The sequence below is a fragment of the Acartia tonsa genome, chromosome 3, assembly GCF_053477335.1.
Source record: "Acartia tonsa isolate MP-2025a chromosome 3, ASM5347733v1, whole genome shotgun sequence".
NCBI classification, from domain to species: Eukaryota; Metazoa; Arthropoda; class Copepoda; order Calanoida; family Acartiidae; genus Acartia; species Acartia tonsa.
In genome coordinates, this window is record NC_137262.1 from 12,130,613 (window position 1) to 12,152,149 (window position 21,537).

At 32.3% G+C, this 21,537-nt stretch overlaps 3 protein-coding genes across 3 annotated transcripts in view; 1 reads left to right on the top strand and 2 right to left on the bottom strand.

Moving 5' to 3' along the window:
- Positions 1-42: 42 nt before the first annotated feature.
- Positions 43-21,208, bottom strand: PGAP3 (Per1-like protein PGAP3). The gene is made up of 14 exons (XM_080152698.1): positions 20,914-21,208; positions 19,806-19,958; positions 18,699-18,758; positions 17,065-17,162; positions 16,674-16,738; positions 14,114-14,195; positions 13,817-13,860; positions 13,570-13,657; positions 13,145-13,227; positions 12,173-12,269; positions 10,512-10,602; positions 1,590-1,695; positions 1,086-1,194; positions 43-434 (listed from the first exon to the last, which is right to left on the bottom strand). Exons 3-14 carry the CDS (start codon positions 18,738-18,740, stop codon positions 356-358), a joined length of 984 nt encoding a protein of 327 aa, XP_080008824.1. The 5' UTR covers positions 18,741-18,758; positions 19,806-19,958; positions 20,914-21,208; the 3' UTR covers positions 43-355.
- LOC145313328 (acetylcholine receptor subunit gamma-like) lies at positions 6,930-9,779 on the top strand. The gene is made up of 3 exons (XM_080152680.1): positions 6,930-7,064; positions 7,350-8,011; positions 9,530-9,779. The coding sequence occupies exons 1-3, from the start codon at positions 6,980-6,982 to the stop codon at positions 9,611-9,613; spliced, it is 831 nt and encodes a 276-aa protein (XP_080008806.1). The 5' UTR covers positions 6,930-6,979; the 3' UTR covers positions 9,614-9,779.
- LOC145313959 (RNA-binding protein 25) overlaps positions 19,959-21,537 on the bottom strand; it is a 307,513-nt gene continuing 305,934 nt past the window's right edge. The window contains exon 12 of the mRNA XM_080153625.1: positions 19,959-20,946. The gene's annotated coding sequence lies outside the window, so the exon portion shown is untranslated. The remainder of the gene's footprint in view (positions 20,947-21,537) is intronic.

A 21,537-nucleotide genomic window follows, 5' to 3' on the forward strand; every position in this document is an offset into this window, starting at 1 on the left:
ACAGGTTTGATATTTTTTTTCTCGACAATTGAATAGCTTTAAGAATTTTAGTTTAAAATCAGTTTGAGATCAGTGAAAAACCTAAAACAAATAATGCTGGATTGTAAATTTAGGCTAGATATCAAATAATCAAAGCATAACAATATAATAACTAAATAAGGAGTATTTATTAAAATGTATTCAATTCTCATGGGTAGGAACGTCCAAGCTTTTTATTTTCAGGTGGGTAAAATGGGTAATCAACTGTATTTTTTTTACCACCCTGGACGTTCATTCTTAAGGTTCTTAACAAAAATAAAAATATAACAACTAAATAAAAGAGTATTTATAAATGTGTTTAATTTCTCAGGAGTTCTTAAATGGTCTTCTTGAATGGTAATGGTGTTGAATCTTGATTAATTAGGAACAAACAATCTTGAGCAGCAAACTTATACCTTAACAAGATTAGTTGTCATGAAAAGTGATGCCTATTTAAACTAAAAAAGACTACCGTCCTTTCGTGTAGACATACAAACCTCGTGTCCTAGATTGAAAAGGCTTGGTTATCTATAATACTAAGTAGTCTATGATACAAAGTAGAACGATGTCTGTCTGTCTTTTTATTTGTTTGTTTGTACCGAAGGATCTCGCTAACCACTGAACCGATCGGGTTCTCCTTAACAGGGTAGCTTCGCATAGGTCCCGGGAAGGTTTATGACTATTTTAGGGGAGGGTACCACCACCACCCCAAGAGAAATCCCCCTATTTTGTTTAAAGCTAAAAAATGGGGTTGGAAGGGGACGTGCTCCCTCCCCCCTCCTCAAGTGCCCAAAGATGCCGCTAGTATGATTATAACTTACGTAGACGGACGTACATACAGACAGTATTAATTTCATGGAGGAAGAAGTGAAAACTAAAAACCTTTTTTTTAAAAAGGCATAAAAATCAAGGTAATTGAATGGATAGTTTTATCAAGTGAAATATTTTGACTAAAGAAACTTAAATCCACGGATTTCATAATGCTTTTGTTTATCTCTTAAAACAGTATCCTAACTATTAAGGAATTTTAAACAGCAGGGTTCTTTAACTGGTAAAATATAACTTACCATAGAATAGGTAGAGGGGAGGTGACAAGATGCCAGAGAGCGTGGCTATCAATACTCCAGAATATGGGAGTGAACTCCAACAGTTCCAGGGTCACACTAACAGTCAGCGCTAAAAAAAAAATTGTTATTATTATTTTATCTTAAATTTTATATATCTTGTTGTGGTGGAATGATTTGTCCTGACAAACAGAATTCAAATAAGAATTAGGAAAATCAATACACACATACATTGAAAACTGGAGTATCCAGTATCGCTTCGAAACCGATTAATATCCGGTGGATTAGAACCGGTTCTCAGCCATACTGAAAAATCATGTAAAGCATCGCGAATTATATCCAGTTTTCTACGAATATAACAATGAACAATCATAAGATTAAAACTAGTTTTTTTATGCCCGTGCCTACGGCATCACGTGGCTAACAAAACTGGTTTTAATCTTATGATTGTACATCTTTTTTATTCGCGGAAAGCTGTTTATTATACGATTAGATAAATAACTATACCTGCAACGGCATAGGCCCCTTGTCTGATATAGACACCATTCTTCCTGTTGTTGTAGAACCAGACAAGCCAACACACACAGTTCAGGCCCCCAACAATCACATTCACCTGCAAAACAATGATTGAATTAGTATTATAACAAAAACAGAATGACAAAATTCACAAAAAGGAAGCTTTAATGTCAGGACAAATGAATATTGTAGAATAAAACTGTACTTTTAACATTAAAAAAAACAGGATAGGTATTATTTCCGAATCTAAGCGTACATTACGTGAAATAGTTTAAATATAGTATAGCAATACTTTGTTCCAATCACCATAGGAATCACCATTTTAGAACTATTAAAAATTTATGATAAAAATCTCTTTATACTAAACACGACTTGAATATTGATGTTAATAAAAGCTTTGTTGATCTGTTAAGTTAAAATTAACCCGAAGGAAAGTTCAAATAGTTTTAGTATCATATTCTTAACTAGCGTTTACGCCCCTAGAGGCCTCTAAGAGCCATTGAGTAAAATGAGGCTAGGGGAGGATGGGAGGGAAGTATAAAAGGACCTTTCACTTTCCATTCTAATTTTAAAAAATATAAAAAGGGGGGGGGGGCGAAAGTGACACTTTTTGAAACCAAAACTAAAAGTCAAAGGAACTCAACGAAAAAAAGAGTTACAGGTCTGACATTTTGCATGGCAGTTGCTTTATAGGGGTACAATATGGAACTGTGAAGAAACGGCGGCGCAACCGACGAAAACCGCCGAGAAAAGGCAAAAAAAATTCAGCGGGAAACGGCGGTTTTCTTCACAGTTCCATATTGTACCCCTATAAAGCAACTGCCATGCAAATCTCAGACCTGTAACTCTTTTTTTAGTTGAGTTCCTTTGTTGACTTTTAGTTTTGGTTTCAAAAAGTGTCACTTTCGCCCCCCCCCCCCTTTAGAGGGAGGGGGGTGTTTATGGGACAAATTCTCTCAGGGAGGGTGGATGATTACTCCTACAGTTGTAAACCATCTTCAGGCCTCAATCAGAAGCTTAACACTAAAACTGAGCCATATCGGTACTGCAGTTAGTTAGATCTTAAGGTACACACAGACAGACATCCTGTTGCTTTTATATAAGGATTACATTCATCAAGCATAGATAACAAGTTAACAACTAATATTTAAAATATTTGTTGGTACATGTAATATTGTTGCCAAAAAAGAATAAGTTTTTCCCTGGGGAGTATAGGCACACACAAATGTGTAATTAAGATAATTGTGAATCTCGTTAAGAATCAGTATTTTCTCTGCAGAATTTTAAGTAGAAACTATGTAGATGGCAATTATCATTTGTACTGTAAATTGAACTAGCAATCTTTATGTAGTATATCGGATAATTTTCGAAATATATAGATCAAAATGCCTATTAGAAATATAATTGTAAATATATTACTATTATTTCTCGTATTTATTCGAATCCGGTGGATAGGAACCGGTTCTCATCCATACGAAGAAACTATGTCTAGCATCGTATTATATCCAGCTTTCTACGAATATAGAAATGTACAATCATAAGATTAAAACCAGTTTTTTTAGCCGGCGCCTTCGGCACCTCGGGGCTAAAAAAACTAGTTTTAATCTCATAATTGTACTTTCTATGTCCGCGGAAAGCGGTTTATAATACGATGAAAGAAATAACTATTCATGTACATAAATGAAAACCTCATAAAATGTCTAGAATTAATTTTTAAGTATGGTTTCGAAATCGATTAATATCCGCTGGATAAGAACCAGATTGAAGCCATACGGAAAGAGCATGTATTGTTTAAAGATAATTTTCTATGAATAATATAAAAAATAAATATTAACCTGTAAAAAATGAAATAATTCTGATATTTTTCATTTTACTAACCGGGGAAAGCTGTGTATAATACGATGCGCTAAATAACTAATTTGAAAACATCAATACAGATATGGCAAGAGTAAAGACACTAAAAAAGTACAAAACTCAGACAAACTTTTGTGATCATGTTTTTGGAGGTCCACAGGTGACAAGAAAGCATATAAATAAAGTTTTAATTGATGGAAAATCTATTCAAATGTTTCAAATAAATTAGACATTAGACCAATTCTTGACGCAACAAACTTATAGATAGATTGGCTACATTTAGATATGAAATATTGATGGTTTTGTCATCCTAAGCAGGGATCTAAGGGATAAGACAATGGCCGATAGAATTATTTACATCCCAAATAATGATATACAAAATACCCCTTCTGTAGATTACAATTAGTGTTTGAAACGTTTGGACAATATCAACTTAATAAACCAACCAATAAAATTTCAATAATGGTCTCCGAAGTTGGTAAGCCAACGAATAAGAAAACGTTATTATAAAAACAGCCCAATGTCCCCTCCTGCCTGCACTAAATGAGAATGTATTGTATAACCATGAGAATGTCTAGACTTAATGTATGGCACACATGTGTGGGTCCTGTCCATGGACTCAGGTGTCCCCTCCTCCCTGCACTAAATGAGAATGTATTGTATAACCATGAGAATGTCTAGACTTAATGTATAGCACACATGTGTGGGTCCTGTCCATGGACTCAGGTGTCCCCTCCTCCCTGCACTAAATGAGAATGTATTGTATAACCATGAGAATGTCTAGACATAATGTATGGCACACATGTGTGGGTCCTGTCCATGGACTCAGGTGTCCCCTCCTCCCTGCACTAAATGAGAATGTATTGTATAACCATGAGAATGTCTAGACTTAATGTATGGCACACATATGTGGGTCCTGTCCATGGACTCAGGTGTCCCCTCCTCCCTGCACTAAATGAGAATGTATTGTATAACCATGAGAATGTCTAGACTTAATGTATGGCACACATATGTGGGTCCTGTCCATGGACTCAGGTGCAAGGTATACAAAAACAAGCAGAATAACTCAGGGGTTAGAATAGTTCTTGTTATGCAAGTTAGCTATTTTTGTTTGTTTGGCGTTATCCAAGGAGGGAGGGGACAATTAGCTTTTTATTACACAAGTTCCTAAAGTTTTATACATTCGTTGGCTAAACAAATTTGGAGACTTTTGATTGGTTGGTGAAGTGTAAAAACGTTTGAACCACTAATTGTAAACTATAAAAGGGGTATATAACCAGTTACCAAACTCGACTACCTACTCAACTGATTTTTAAAATTATTTAACTTGTTGGGCATATTTTATCCCTGCAGGGTTCTAATATTCTGCGTAGCTAGTTTCTATCCTATCTTCTCATGGATAAATTTTTATTTAATACAACCATCTATGTAAAAGCATGAAACAAAACTTCAATTAATTCCATTTTTTTTCAATTTACTATCCACAGAAAACTGTCTTAATAGGATGAGATAAAAATTTATTTACATACTTGGGAAAAAAGTGTAATAATATATTGATACCAACAAGATTGCACAGTACATAGACAATATATTATATATTCCCCCAGAAAATTACTATTGAATATAATATACTCTTATATAAGTTAGAAAATATCATAATGGTAAATATTGTTTACTTTATAAAACAGAAAGGGGGAGGTAGGTTGTGCTAAAATTCCGTAATGGCGTGAGTTAAGACTTTAAAATAGGAGTAGTACTCTAAAATTTTGTATAGCAGTTGCTCTAATATAGTACATATCCACTTTATACCCCATTAAAGAAACTGCCATGCCAAATTTTAGAGTTCTACTTCTATTCTAAATTCTTTTAACTCCCACATTTACGGAATTTTGGCACAACCTACCTACCCCTTTATTAATAGTTTAAGGCCAAATAATGATTCCCTCTTCAGCATAAGCAAATATTAGTAGTAATATCTAAATTATTACATAAACCTTATGAAATAATTTAGCTGTTATAAACAAACACAACCTTTGGGTGTGGAAACTTAAAGAAGAACCTATAAACACAGACAGAGACAAGAATTTATACAAGAACACAGGGAGGAGTAGGTTGCGCTAAAAATCCGTAAAAGTGTGAGTTTAAAGGCTTGAAAACAGAAGTAAGACGATAAATTTTATGTTAACTTCAATTTTTTTGTCTAAAGTTCTTTTCAATAAGGAATACACATAAATAGTGAACATTATCGTTCTACTACTGTCTTTAAGCCTTAAAACTCACACCTTTACGGAATTTTAGCGCAACAGAAAAATACATTTACATGAGGATTAACATAATCTAGCAAAAACATCTAATCTATATCAAGTAGAAATATGCCTTATTGACATTGGAATCCAAAATCACCCGCCTATGAGAAAATTCTTTTTTGACCTACGAGGTAAATGAACAATCATTGTATGTTTTGTGTATATAGAAGCTGCACTAAAAATAGGGTTTGGCCGGATATCCGGCCATTTCAATATCCAGCTGGATACCGGATTTTGAAACTCTTCGGATATCCGGCTGATTTCTAATGCCGGATATCTGGTAATTTGCCGGATATCGAACGTTGTCCAGATATCCGGCCCAACTCTACTAAAAAACATTAAAAACAGCCCAATCAATATTTCTGTTTTAAAGAATACTATTCCTTATCCCTGTCTACAACTCATCTCCGAGACCAATTCTACCAACTTCTACTCTTGAAACTCTAATCTATGGAATAAATGCGGACAAAGTCTCCTCCTCTATGCAGGGTTACTTTCTATACATTTAGTGAACATTTTTCATCATTCGCCAGCCCAAGATTTTTTTTTTGGATGCAAGGACACTTTCTATACGTTTAGTGAACATTTTTCATCATTCGCCAGCCCAAGATTTTTTTAGATGCAAGGACACTTTCTATACGTTTAGTAAACATTTTTCATTATTCGCCAGTTTAGAATTTTTTGCAGTAAGTCTACTCTAATAGATAATCTTGTATATTAGTTTTAAGACTTAAAAACACGCTATCATAATCTAGAATTAGAATGATTTTGCTTCAATTGAATGAGATGTGATTAAAAATTGTGTCAACCTCAATTAGAAGATATACTAATTTATACGAGCGGCTACGCCACTAGAGGCCTCTTGTAGCGTAATTATTTATTAGGAGACATTTTCTTGGTAGTATAATGGTATTCTCCCATGAAAGGGACCTAAAAGATGCTTCACTATAAAGAAAGGCCACATTAGTCTCATAGTTAGCAAAATCGTATTGTAAAAAATAGACAGACAATATGCATCTTTTATATGAAGATAAAATGACAGTTAAAGTTTACAGGGGTCAAATCTTTTTTTTTGTAAAAATTTGTTTTATAAAATTGGTTACACTTACAACTGGCGGGAACTGGCGAATATTGTAAACATTGGAGGATTTAGTGTGAAGATTATATTACCCAGCCTTATTCCCCTCTCCTGGGAAGAGTATAAAAGAGAATGTTTGAGAGATGTTGGGTCATTCACACTTCTTCTCTCAATACATACACACATCAAGAGAATATCACAACAACCATATCAAGATGAGCCCAAAAGGTTAGTTTTATCTTATTTCTATATTTTAAAGCAAAACTTTATGATATTATATTTAAAGTTTAGTTATATGTAAAGTTTATTTATTCCATCTTAAAATAAAATCTTAAAATTCGTTGGACGTACAATAGTTATGAAGTATCTGCGCTACTAATAGAGGTGGCACAAAGATTCAAACTTTAAAATTGCTTAGCTTGAAAAGTTCTATTTAAGCAAGGGTTTTTGAGACTTTTAAATATCACTGTCACTTTTGATGCATAACATATAACGTATAAATTCTTTATATAGAAAAGACTCGCATTGATCATGTTGCCAACCTGAAGAACGACCTATTCGCCAACTATGACAGAGACCTAATTCCCATAATGAAAGAGGGCGAGGGTATCGACCTCTCCATCTCCCCCACTGTCAACTACATGGACATGACAGACAAGGGAGTACTGGAGATGAAGATGTGGTTGAGAATCAACTGGAAAGATGAAAGGCTATCCTGGAACCCTGAAGAATATGGCGGTGTCAGCCAACTGAATGTTCCATTTGACAAGGTATGGATGCCTGATGTTATCTGCTTCAATGGCTTGTCCTGCGGCCCCGACAGCACTGCTAAAGCTTTTGATATTGCCCGCAGACACACCCCTGTGGTCATCAATGCTTCTGGGGACATGACTCAGGTTACAACTAATCTGGATGTCAAGGTTCAATGTGCTGACGAAGAATTTGCCAACTGGCCATGGGGAGAGTATGACTGTAAGGTTATATTTGGCTCTTGGACCTACAAGGGAGCAGAGATTAAGCTGGCAGCCGGCGAGGGCAACTTCTACATGGATAACTCAAACATGATGGTCAATTCTCCTCTGATTATTACTGAGAACTCATTTAAAGAAGATCCACTGGATGTGAAGACTTATGGCACTGATGATGAATATATGAGTCTTAAGTATGATTTCAAGGTAATATTTTTTTTCATTTTAAGAAAACACATTAGCTATGAACCTAATCATTATATTTATATGAGTATATTTTCAAACTTATTCTATAATAAACCTTAATCTTTAAATTCCTTTTATTATTGCCAATCCATATAAAAAGAAGTAAATAAGTACTTTTATAGGGTAAGGGGGGGGAAATTTCGGTTTTTTTCGGCTTTTTTGAAAAAAAAATGGGGTAAATATTAATATTTTCAAATGAAACCAAGACCAGTAGAAAGCTTACGGAAAGGACTATCAGGTCCTAAAAGGACATTATCCTAGGACTTTTAGAAGTTGGCCGAAATTGACCGCAAAAAAGTTACCGATATTTCCCCACCACCGGGGGAAATATCGGTAATTTTTTTCAACCTAAAAAAAATCGATGAAAAACGGCCAAACGGCCAGTCGAACATAAATAATCATAATTAGTATAGGTTATAGGGATTATCCACAAAAAGTTTCATAATGATCGGACTATTCCTTCTATGTTAAAAATGAATTTTTTTGAAAGACGCGAATTTTCGATTTTTTTTTCGAAAATTTTTTTTTAAAAAACTTAAAATTAATATAAAAAAAAAACGTATTTTATTACTTTTTAGGCCTGATCCTAAAAAAGCTCACATTGAACTATAGATTTAGCCCAAAAAACATGAAAATTGATTAAAAATTGACCTCAAAAATTGAATTTGAAGCAAAAGTGTCATCTTTGCAAAATATCTTGACTACATTTTAACCTTAAAAAAATCGATGAAAAAAGGCCAAACGACCAAACAAGCGTAAAAAATCATAATTAGTATAGGTGATTGGGATTAACCACAAAAAAATTCATAAAGATCGGACTATTCCTCCTATGTCAAAAATATTTTTTTTTCAAAGGACCAGAAATTTTGATTTTTTCCTCGCAAAATTTTGATTCAAAAAATAAAATTAATTTTTGTTTTGTTTTTTATCTGTTCTATTCATTTTTAGGCCTAATTCTTAAAAAGTCCATATGGAATAATAGATTTGACAAAAGAAAACATGAAAACATGACCTTAAAAGTTGAATTTTAATTTCTTTTGAAATTACCGATTTTTCCCCCGGCGCCAACTTTGGTCATTTTTGAAAAAAATATTAACCCGATTTTAAAGCTCTCAACGGATTTAGAAAAAGCGGGCAATTTCTAGTTCAAAAAGTTTTTCAGATCAGCTCTAGGTCTTACCAATTTTTGTGTAGGTCGATCTTTACACACCTACTAAAAAATTTTTGGGAAAAAAATTTTTTTGTCCGACTTTGAGACCCAATAAGTACCCTTAATATTCATCTCACAAAAAATTCATTTTATACTTTTTTGTAGGCAATTTAATAAGGAACAAATTTGCTCTTATGTTTTTTTCTGTCATTTGAAAGGAACATGGAGGAAAAGGTCATTTAATGAAGGTAGGTCGAAATTACCGAGAATAGCCCCTTACCGAAACTTCCCCCCCCTTACCCTATGATTAATAATAAATTCTACTTTAGGTACAAAGAAAATACAGAATTACAGAAAATGGACGAGAAAATAACCCTGATCCAGTGCCAGAATTTAAACCTGAAAACCAGTAAAAATCCAACAGAACACATATGTGTAACCTCATACTATTTAGATGTTAATATTTTTGCTGTCTATTATCATTTTAAGCCATCAAACTATGTTGTAAATACTAAATATTGAGCATAAATATTCAAAAGCTTGCTTTTTATGCAAACAAAAAAATTCTTGAATTATTCAGATTATTTAAAGCTTATCAACCTGTCATTATATTATTGTTGAATTATATGATAGAAATATATTTGAAAAAAATATTTCTTTTATTCAAATATTATGAATATTACATGAAGGGATTGAAAGGGATGTGACAATAACCGATAAATTGATGTACATCCCCAATTATAATGCACACAATTACCCTGTCTGTAGATTACAATTAGTGGTTGAACGTTGGGAGGCTGAACTTACTGAATCAACCAATCAAATAACAAAGATGTTCCAAAAGTTGTTAAGCAAACGAATAAGAAAACGTTACTAAAAAACTTTGGGGACTGGTGTAATAAACAGTCCATTGTTCTAGATTTCATGAGCCTTAGCATACATGATATTGTTTAAGCTAAAAGATTTAAACCTAAAAATCTTAAAGGAATGTTTTAACTACAGAAATAAAAGCGAAGATTTACAATTTAAACCGTCAGACAAAAATAACTAATAGGTTGAATAAATAATATTTGTTTCGACATGCCTGGGCGTCCAATGAATCACCAAATAAAAAGTTTGGATGTTATAAAAAGTTGGGTGTCAAATGAAGCTAAAAATCAACTAATTCTGAAACTGTACCATTTTCTACAAGAATCACCATGCAAAGGTTAATACAGATAGGACGATTAAAACATACCAACATTAAAGATAACAACTATTCTTTGCGGACAAAAGGACGGACAAACCGACTCTTTAGAAAAAAAAGCTTACCTTCATATTATAACCATAGTCAAACTTGACACTGATCATAGAGTAGGCATGGTTTATGTAGAACAGAATAAACACGAAGAATAGAAAAATCCTAAAAAAATAACATTTGAATAAATGTTGTTCGTGGATTAAAAAAAAAAAAAATAGTATGGTAGTTATAGGCTAATTTTCGTCATTCACACACCTACCCCCCCCCCCTCCCTCTTTGGAATAGGAGCTCAAAGATGCTTTGAATATCTTTGTTTGTCAATAGTACAAAATTGTAAATATCTTGATATTTATTTCCGCGGATAGTAAAATGAAATTTTATAAAATGATTTGAGCCGAAGGCCCGAGCATTTTTAAATTTTTTATTCCTAAAAACATGTAGGGTAAGGCGGGGCGAACTCTGTGCTTTTTTCGGTTTTTTGAACCTACAAATCGTAAAAGGGGGGGGGGGGGAGTTCTGACACATTTGCGTAAACCTGGTGTATAGGCTTTATCTTTGGACTGAGCGGATAGGTTTTTGGGAAAAAATCATTCTTATATGATGAATTTCCCCCAGATTTAAGAATTTTTGGATAGGCCTCCAGGTTCCGGAGCTCCAGGCCTCCAGGTGGTCTCTCTACAGGTAAAAAATAAAAATAAGATTTTTTTTGAAGAGTTAGAGGTAACTTATTAAACAAAATATGCTTCTTTTTGATTGTTATTCACATATTTGAAGAAAAAACATACATATTTTGTCTCATAAACTGACATCTAACTCTTAGAAATTTTATTTTTTTCCTTTTTACCTGTAGAGAGACCACCTGGAGGTTTGAAGCTCCGGAACCTGGAGGCCTATCCAAAAAATCGTAAATCTGGAGGAAATTCATCATATAAGAATGATTTTATCCCTAATAACCTATCCTCTCAGTCCAAAGATAAAGCCTATACACCAGGTTTACGCAAATGTGTCAGAACTCCCCCCCCCCCTTATTTTTTTAATGGGACCAAGACCATTAGAAAAACTCGGAAAAGTCGATCAGGTCCTAAAAGGACGTAAACCTAGGACTATGGGAAGTTTGTCAAAATTGATCTAAAAAACGGCACAGACTTCGCCCCGCCTCGAGGCGAAGTCGGTAGGGCATTTTCAAGCTTCAAAAAATCGATGACGTATTAATTTTAAAACAGCATGCCCAAAAAGTAAAAGTTGCTAAGTGTAATAAAGAGTATGCACAAAAATTTTTATTAAGATAGGTCAATTTTTTCCACAAAAAAAATAATTTTCCCGAAGTACGCGAAATTTTACTTTTTTTCCCGAAATTTTTTTTGATAAAAAAACATAAAAATACTACTAGAAAAAATAACTTCTTATGACTTTTAAGATCTGATCCTTAAAATTCAGGCAATTTTAAATAGATTTGGCCAAAAAAAAATAGTTCTTTTAGCCAAAATATGTAGGCAATTTAATAAGGAACAAATTTGATTTTATGTTTTTTTCTGTCAGTCGATTAGAACATGGAGAAAATGTCAATTAATGAAGGTGTGTCAAAAAATAAAGACTTCGCTTCAATACAGAGATCGCCCCGCTTTACGTACTACGGTAATATACATGATATTTAAGTCTCGGAACCGGTTATAATCCAGCGGATGCTTAACGATTTCTTAGCCAAACTGGTAAAACTATTACTTCTACTTACTTGGGTAATCCTTCGTTTGATTTGACTATAATTCTCAGCACAAATGCCAACAAAGAAAACAAAACTGTTGAAAACGCACAGAAATAATCCATCATTTCTAAAAATAAAAAAAGGTCATTTTTTCGCGTATTTTCCGTTAAGTTGTGTTACCGTTTGGTCAAATGCACTTGTTATGGACAGTTTGACTTAATAAGCGCATTTGACCAAACGCTAACCATAACATTTCTGAAAATAAAAACCCTCTTACTATTTTTTTTATTATCTATCCGTGTAAGCTGCAATTTTATTTTACTTTTGCTTGGCAGTAAAGATAGATGAGAATTCTTTAGTATATTGGTTTTAGTTTAGCTTTATTTACTTTTCAAGAAATCAGGGGAAAATGAAAATATTTTAGGGAAAATAACATTTAAATTTTTATTTACTTAAAATCCATCTAAGATTTTCAAGGATTAGACAGTGGAAGATTAAGAACCAATCAAGATGTACTACAAAGGGGGGAGGCGGATGTGCCACTTTTTGAAACCAAAACTAAAAGTCAAAGGAACTCAACTAAAAAAAGAGTTACAGGTCTGACATTTTGCATGGCATTTGCATGGCATTTGCAGTTGCCTTATAGGGGTACAATATGGAACTGTGAAGAAACGGCGGCACAACCGCCGCAAACCGCCGAGAAAAGGCAAAAAAATTTCGGCGGAAAACGGCGGTTTTCGGCGGTTGCGCCGCCGTTTCTTCACAGTTCCATATTGTACCCCTATAAAGCAACTGCAATGCAAAATCTCAGACCTGTAACTCTTTTTTTAGTTGAGTTCCTTTGTTGACTTTTACTTTTGGTTTCAAAAAGTGGCACATCCGCCTCCCCCTTTTTTTATCCAAATTGTTAACAAACTTTTTCTTAATAAAATCCTATGTCTTGACCATCTAACATTTTTCAAACTATCAGTTAGTGTTCTTTATAAGAAAAAGAAAGCTTACCAGTAAAGAAAGTGTCTCTAGTATGAAAAACCGAGGACCAAAACCAAGCATTCACAGCTATCACAGAATTTAGCACCCAAACCCTAAATTAGATCATACATTTCATATTTTTAAGTAGAGTTGACCGTTAATTTTTTTTTCTTGATATTGTCATGGAAAATTTCTATTAATTTATATAATTTATAATTGACTAAGAGCCAAACTTTGAATCTGGTGAAAATAATAGGGTAGATATGTAAATCATAAATACTATAAAATTTTAAATGGTATTAGTTTAATGAAAGCATGAAATATTGTTTTTCAAAGATAATGTAACATGAGACATTCCTGTAAGGAAACAAATAAAAGAATCAAAATTGTTTTTTCCTTCCAGGTTTTAATACAAATACAATATCATTATTAATACTATTAAAACAAGATCTTACCCATACATAGGGGCAGAGGAGGGCACAACTTTAACAAACCATCTTATCATATAAACATGAGCAACCATATTCATCACAGAAAATATCACTAATGTATCAAGTTTTCATTAGTAACGTTAAAAAGAAGATAGGAGCCGTTTGGACAATTTATATTTTTTTTTATTACAGAACTTGATCTACAGTGTCTAACTCTAAATATCTACACGTAATTGGTTGATTGGGTAATGTTCAATTTCTGAAAACTTTCCTGAAGCAGGTTCTTGCATCCCAAGAATTCGTACAAATGGCCACCTAAACAAAAAAATCTATACAGTTTTTATTTATCAACCTTTTTTCACACCTATACACCAGGTTTACGCAAATGTGTCAAAACTACCCCCCCCCCCTTATTTACAGGTATTCAAAATTGTGGGGGTAGGTGCGATCTGATTATATTGTCGTCAAATCCTTTAACCTTCGACTTTCTAGCTTTAATGCCTACGTATATTTATTTTTGCTTGTTTTTTTTATTTTAATATATTTTCTAACTATTTTTAAATCTGACCTGCCATGGTATTGAGGCACCTTGTTATGTCTGGAGTAAATAATATCAGCTGAATACCACATACACTCATATTTACAATCCTCTAAAATAATAAATCTAATATAAATAATATCAACTGAATACCACATACACTCACATCTACAATCCTCTAAAATAATAACTCTAATATAAATAATACCAACTGAAAACCACATACACTCACATCTACAATCCTCTAAAACAATAACTCTAATGTAAATAATATCAGCTGAATACCACATACACTCATATCCACAATCCTCTAAAATAATAACTCTAATGTAAATAATATCAGCTGAATACCACATACACTCATATCCACAATCCTCTAAAATAATAACTCTTATGTAAATAATATCAGCTGAATACCACATACACTCATATTTACAATCCTCTAAAATAATAAATCTAATGTAAATAATATCAGCTGAATACCACATAAACTCATATCCACAATCCTCTAAAATAATCACTCTAATATAAATAATATCAGCTGAATACCACACACACTCATATCCACAATCCTCTAAAATAATAACTCTTATATAAATAATATCAGCTGAATACCACATACACTCATATCCACAATCCTCTAAAATAATAACTCTAATGTAAATAATATCAGCTGAATACCACATACACTCATATCCACAATCCTCTAAAATAATAACTCTAATGTAAATAATATCAAATACCACATACACTCATATTTACAATCCTCTAAAATAATAACTCAAATGTAAATAAGATCAACTGAATACCACATACACTCATATCCACAATCCTCTAAAATATCACTCTAATGTAAATAATATCAGCTGAATACCACATACACTCATATCCACAATCCTCTAAAATATCACTCTAATGTAAATAATATCAGCTGAATACCACATACACTCATATAAACAATCCTCTAAAATAATCACTTTAATATAAATAATATCAACTGAATACCACATACACTCATATCCACAATCCTCTAAAATAATCACTCTAATGTAAATACTCTCAGCTGAATACCACATACACTCATAACCACAATCCTCTAAAATAATAACTCTAATATAAATAATATCAGCTGAATACCACATACACTCATACCCACAATCCTCTAAAATAATAACTAATATAAATAATATAAGCTGAATACCACATACACTCATATCCAAAATCCTCTAAAATAATAACTCTAATGTTAATAATATCAGCTGAATACCACTTTCACTCATATCCACAATCCTCTAATATGATAACTCTAATGTAAATAATATCAGCTGAATACCACATACACTCATATCCACAATCCTCTAATATAATAACTCTAATGTAAATAATATAAGCTGAATACCACATACACTCATATCCACAATCCTCTAATATAATAACTCTAATGTAAATAATATCAGCTGAATACCACATACACTCATATCCACAATCCTCTAATATAATAACTCTAATGTAAATAATATCAGCTGAATACCACATACACTCATATCCACAATCCTCTAATATAATAACTCTAATGTAAATAATATCAGCTGAATACCACATACACTCATATCCACAATCCTCTAATATAATAACTCTAATATAAATAATATCAGCTGAATACCACATACACTCGTATCCAAAGTCCTCTAATATAATAACTCTAATGTAAATAATATCAGCTGAATACCACATACACTCATATCCACAATCCTCTAATATAATAACTCTAATGTAAATAATATCAGCTGAATACCACATACACTCATATCCACAATCCTCTAAAATAATAACTCTAATGTAAATAATATCAGCTGAATACCACATACACTCATATTTACAATCCTCTAAAATAATAACTCTAATGTAAATAATATCAGCTGAATACCACATACACTCATATCCACAATCCTCTAAAATAATCACTCTAATATAAATAATATCAGCTGAATACCACATACACTCATATTTACAATCCTCTAAAATAATAACTCTAATGTAAATAATATCAGCTGAATACCACATACACTCATATCCACAATCCTCTAAAATAATCACTCTAATATAAATAATATCAGCTGAATACCACATACACTCATATTTACAATCCTCTAAAATAATAACTCTAATGTAAATAATATCAGCTAAATACCACATACTTTCATATCCACAATCCTCTAAAATAATCACTCTAAAGTTCTGTACGTCTATTTAAATTTTCATATACATTTAATACATTATACAATTTTCCATAGTTGAATGATGTTATAGTTATTTTTAGAGTTGTTAGTTATATTACGCAGGTATTCTACAATATCAGAAACAAGTATAAAATATCCAAGTTAAATCTGTGTTTATTTGATACATTAGACCTTATTCATCTAATTTTACTGGGATTGTCAAGATTTAAAGAAGAGTAGCTACGAATAATAGTTGCTACAACGGCCAAACAACCATTACAATGCATTAATGAATTATACATATGTGAGTTCGTTTTCGGGATATTGTCAGCCTTTTTTTTGAAGTTAATATAAATATTTAATAAGCTTACCCTGACAAGACCATCCAAAAATGTATTCCAGGAGTGGTTGTCTTTCTCTCCATTTAGACAGATTACTAAAATATTTAACAAATAAAAATATTTGAAGATGTTCTATAATGGATTTATTTGGATCTTCAGATTATTATTTACTTTAGGTAATAAAATGAAACTTTTAACTGGCAAAAATAAAAATCCCCCCATCCACCTCCATAACCACATCCCCTACCCTCCTACTGGATGAACTAACTGACCAATAAATGATGTCCATGATGCAACCCAAATTGAGGACAATTTTACCCTGTTATATTATCCACGTAAATCAATAATAGGTAATATCTTTTAAAAATATATCAATAATAAAAAGTAATATGTACAGCTTTGCCTCTGAAACTAAACTTACATTTCTGTTGTACAATTAGCTACTACACATCGTTGTTTGCAGGACCGATATTCGGGGGAGGTATCTCCCCAGGAGCATAGCACCTCTTGGAAATTTACCTAAATAAATAAAATATATAAATGGATGTAAAATATAAGTCGATATTATGACGGGGAAAATTGTCGTCAATTTTGCTTGCTAACAGGCAACTCTTTTATTGATCTGTTCATCATACAGTAGGAAGGGAGGGGATGGGGTAAAGGGGTAAATAGATATCTTAGCCCGCTGCGGGTTTGACTTTATAAGAAAACATGAAAACTGGTGTTAAGATTCAAGTAATAAAATATCCATTAATACACATTTAATACTTTTCTATAAAATAAAATATTTAAGTTTTAAGACAGAAATAAAAATAAATCTAAAGGAATGGAGAAGTTGAGACACATAAATCTTCATTTGTCCAGAAAAGCACACGGACAATTTCTGACATTACCCAATATCTTGTGATTTACACTTTACCGCGTGGCGTTAAACGGAATATAAAAATATATTATATTCTTACATGTATTATTATTTTTTTTATGTCTATTTCTATGTAATTTTTTTTGAAAATGGAAGCGCAGTAGTTTTCTTATATACCAAAAGTTCATCTTTTTACAATCAGGTATCTTAATGGATAAGACCATGAAATAATATGGATTTAACCAGTTAAAACCGAATTTTTTCATCTTCTAGAAAAACCCGGTTTTTCGCCAACCCTTATTATGACAGGGGAAAAATTTTCCTCAATATAGGTTGCTATTTCCCCTGTCAATTATTTGTTAGTTCTTTCGCCCAGAAGGAGAGGAGTGGATGGGATAAAGAGGGTGGAAGAGGGGAATAGTTATTTTAGCCTGCTGTGTTTCACCTTATTAGAATACATGAAATTCTGGTGTAAGATCCAGTTAATAATATATCCATTTTCACAGTACAAACACATAAAAATTGCAAGTTGTTACTCAGGACCAGACACATTGAAGATAAAAAGTTTGAACCATTGAGTCTGATTACATACAAAGTTCATACATACATTCGCAACATTCTACACATATTTGCGGCAACCTAAGGATTTATATAAAGGGGGAAAGAAACATTTAGACACATGGTAAAAAGTTTTTAAAATTTTTTTTTCTTTTAGTGGCGTTTAAATTGATAAATGAAAATAAAATGCAGCTGTCACAGAAAAAATAAGATTTTGAAATTTATTCCAATCAAACTTGCTGTTAAGAGTTTATAAGAAGCAATGCGAATTACTAGTTACTGGGATGTATATAATGTGTAGATATAGATGTACTCAAAACCTTGCCTATCTAATTTGTTATCTTTCTTGTTTCTGAGGAAACAATTTAAAAAAATCTTATTCATCCGATTTAAAAAGAAGCAATATTCACGGATACAGTTATGAATTTAACGAAATTAACCTTAGTTGGATTTAAAAACTTTGTTTATTCTATGATATTAATCAATAGGGTTTTTGTCTAGGAAGCTTACTATCGGTCCAGTGGTAATTTTAAGCTAATAGAAATAGAAATAGAGGTAATAGAGCAGGCACATAGTAGCAAGGGGCGAAGCAGAAAGTAAAAGAGATAAGAAATCAAGAAAACATGCTTACTTACCATAAGAGCAAACAGGCCCAAGTAAGCAGTCTTTAGTTCCATTTTGATTTGTTTTTCAAGCCTTCATACATTTGAATTTTGTTATTTACTGTTACAAAACTATAATATTCTCTTATAAAAATTGTGATTTATACATATTTTAAATTCACATAGCTCAGGATCAAATATTCACTATCTATAATACAAAGTAGCTTGATGTCTGTCCGTCTGTCCGTCTGTCTGTCCGTCTGTCCGTCTGAAGCTTAAGATCTCAGTAACCGCTGAACCGATTGGGCTCTACTCTTCAGGGATTATACCTACTGGTCCTGTGATGGTTTTAAGCTATTTTCCTGGGGCGTGGGACACCCCCAAACCCCCCAAAAACTAAAAAAAACCACCCCCCAAAAAATTTTTTTTTTACATTTTTGGTAAAATCTCAGTAACTGCTGAACAAATTGGACTCTACTCTTCTGGGAATATACCTACTGGTCCTCCGGTGGTTTTAAGCTATTTTCTAGGAGGGTGGGACACCCAACTTCCCTAAAAATAAAAAAATCCCAATTTCTAAAATTTTTTAATTTTTCTTATTTTTTTTTAACAAAAACCAGTAATTGGGTTAGGGGAACCTCACTGCACCATGGGGCGAAGCCCCCCCCTGAACCCCCCCCCCAAAAAAAAAGAAGAAAATTTCAAAAAATTTCACCCAAAAAAATTTTTGGGCTTTTTGTAACTTTTAAAAATTTACATCTTTAAAAAGTTGTCGCAATTATAGGTATTAAATAAAATTTACAGAGGAGAGTTTTTAATTTTTGTGTATACGGTGAACAACATGGGTTTAATTTTTACGAATTGAAATTTTTGTGCTAACGACGACCTGGGTTTAATTTTACCAAAGAGTAATTCGGCAAAGAATAACTTTTTTGAAAATATAACTATAAAATTATTTTGGAGGGTTGACTTTCCATTACCTCAAGGGGCGGAGCCCCTAGAGGCTAGGGGCGAAGCCACTAGTATATGATAATTCACCAAATAACTGCACCAAAAACCCTGCAATAGAAAGCATAATCTTTGATCTATCTTAATATCACAAATTTCAATCCACTTGATTATTATATAACAAAATTCATTCCTAGATATCACGTACAGCTGCTTAAAATCTTGTTACTTGTAAATTTTTGTGTTTAATCAAACTAATTTTTATTGTTTTACACTCATAATTTCTATTTCTCTCAACTGTTGCAAGACGGCGGCCATCTTGGAAATCTTACCAAAACATTGCAGCTGAAACAAAATTGAATACAAGGTCAATAAAATATCGGATGAAACCTTACTACTGTCTTCCACACATAACCACATCGGGCCAGGAATGGTCATAATATTCATAATACAAATATTTGTAACAAAAAATAACATTGCATGATTTTTATTTATAACAAAACAAATGACCCTTAATATAAAAACTAAAACCCACTGAAACAAACAGGTTTTTTTTTACTTTTAAAGTTGCATTTTTGAAAACAAAACAATATTTTATATAAATAAGAAAATTATCACACAAAAAAGTGATTTTGTGTCCATTATTCTCACAGTAAATGTATGAGAAGAAAATATTATGATCATGTTTATTACAATTGGTTGTTGTCAAAATTTTTCACTATGTATAACTGTGTACCTTTCTTTAAACTTTAATTTCTATATTTATTATTTTCATATAATATTTTAACAGTCATATCATATTATTTGTTTTGCCTATCCTAACTCTTAGTTCCTTTTTACCTATGACTAATGTCTACCAAACTAATGCAGTTTCTATCCAAAAAGTGGTCAATAACCAGTTAAAGGGTTAAGACAGTTTAGTCAAAAGCCAAAGGCTTAATTCCCATACTTGAACTAACTTATTAGGTAACATATCATGTTTTACTTAAGAATTAGATTAGATATATTTTTTTCTAGTTGACAGATTACCTAACTTCACTATATACTTAGAAATAACGTACAAATATTAAATTCCGCCAACAAAGGATCGATTCCACCCAAAATTTTAGCCACCTAACTATGAAAGACCTAAAAATCAAGCAACCTATATAATGGGTTGAAAAAATCCATTCATGTGCGATTTTTTGTAACCGCTTTGCGAATTCTTGTTCGAACCTACAAGGTTAAACTAATAGAACCTATAAATGAACACTATGACATCTACCTTTCATACAAAAATTGTACAAAATATTTTACTCACCCAACTCGATCTATTGATATTAGCTTGTTCTGCCTAAAATATAAAAATGTCACCTCGGGCATAAAGAGGTAAAATATGTTTTTGTACTAAGATCAGGGAGGGAGGGGACATTGGACTGTAAATAACATTATTATAGACATATCTCTCATCGCTTGGCTTAGCTATTTTCATTACATCCTAATTGTGATTTGTAAACGTTCAGCATCCAAAGTTTACCACTCACAATTTGAATCTACAAAAAAGAATGCTTTTGTTAAACGTAATTTGGGATTTGCAGCAATTTATCGCCCATTGTCCTATCCCTTTATATCCCTGACTTAAAATCTACAAGTAGCATATGAATGAAATAGATTAATATTATTTAAGTTTGATGAAAAATGCTACATGTAAATTTCCAGGTCATTTTTCATATATCATTGTAATACCGTATATTTAAAATCGTACTTTGCCTATAGCAACTAATAATTAAAACAAGCATATAAAAATGTTGAATACAAAAGGATCTTTTCGATTAAAAACATTAAATTCAACCTTTAAGTACCTGCCTATTAACTTCGTTTTATTCGTAAATATTAGTTATATTTAAATTTATACATATTTAAACAAATATGAAAGGCTTACATT

Bases quoted from the DNA above. Each gene is read 5' to 3' on its own strand.
- PGAP3 (XM_080152698.1), bottom strand. From the start codon at position 18,740: ATGGAACTAAAGACTGCTTACTTGGGCCTGTTTGCTCTTATG. The intron at 17,163-18,698 runs GTAAGTAAGCAT...TTATTTATTTAG, and splicing joins TGGGCCTGTTTGCTCTTATG to GTAAATTTCCAAGAGGTGCT. The intron at 435-1,085 runs GTAAGTTATATT...AATCTTGTTAAG, and splicing joins TCCCCTCTACCTATTCTATG to GTATAAGTTTGCTGCTCAAG.
- LOC145313328 (XM_080152680.1), top strand. From the start codon at position 6,980: ATGTTGGGTCATTCACACTTCTTCTCTCAATACATACACACATCAAGA. The intron at 7,065-7,349 runs GTTAGTTTTATC...TTCTTTATATAG, and splicing joins TATCAAGATGAGCCCAAAAG to AAAAGACTCGCATTGATCAT. The intron at 8,012-9,529 runs GTAATATTTTTT...ATTCTACTTTAG, and splicing joins GTCTTAAGTATGATTTCAAG to GTACAAAGAAAATACAGAAT.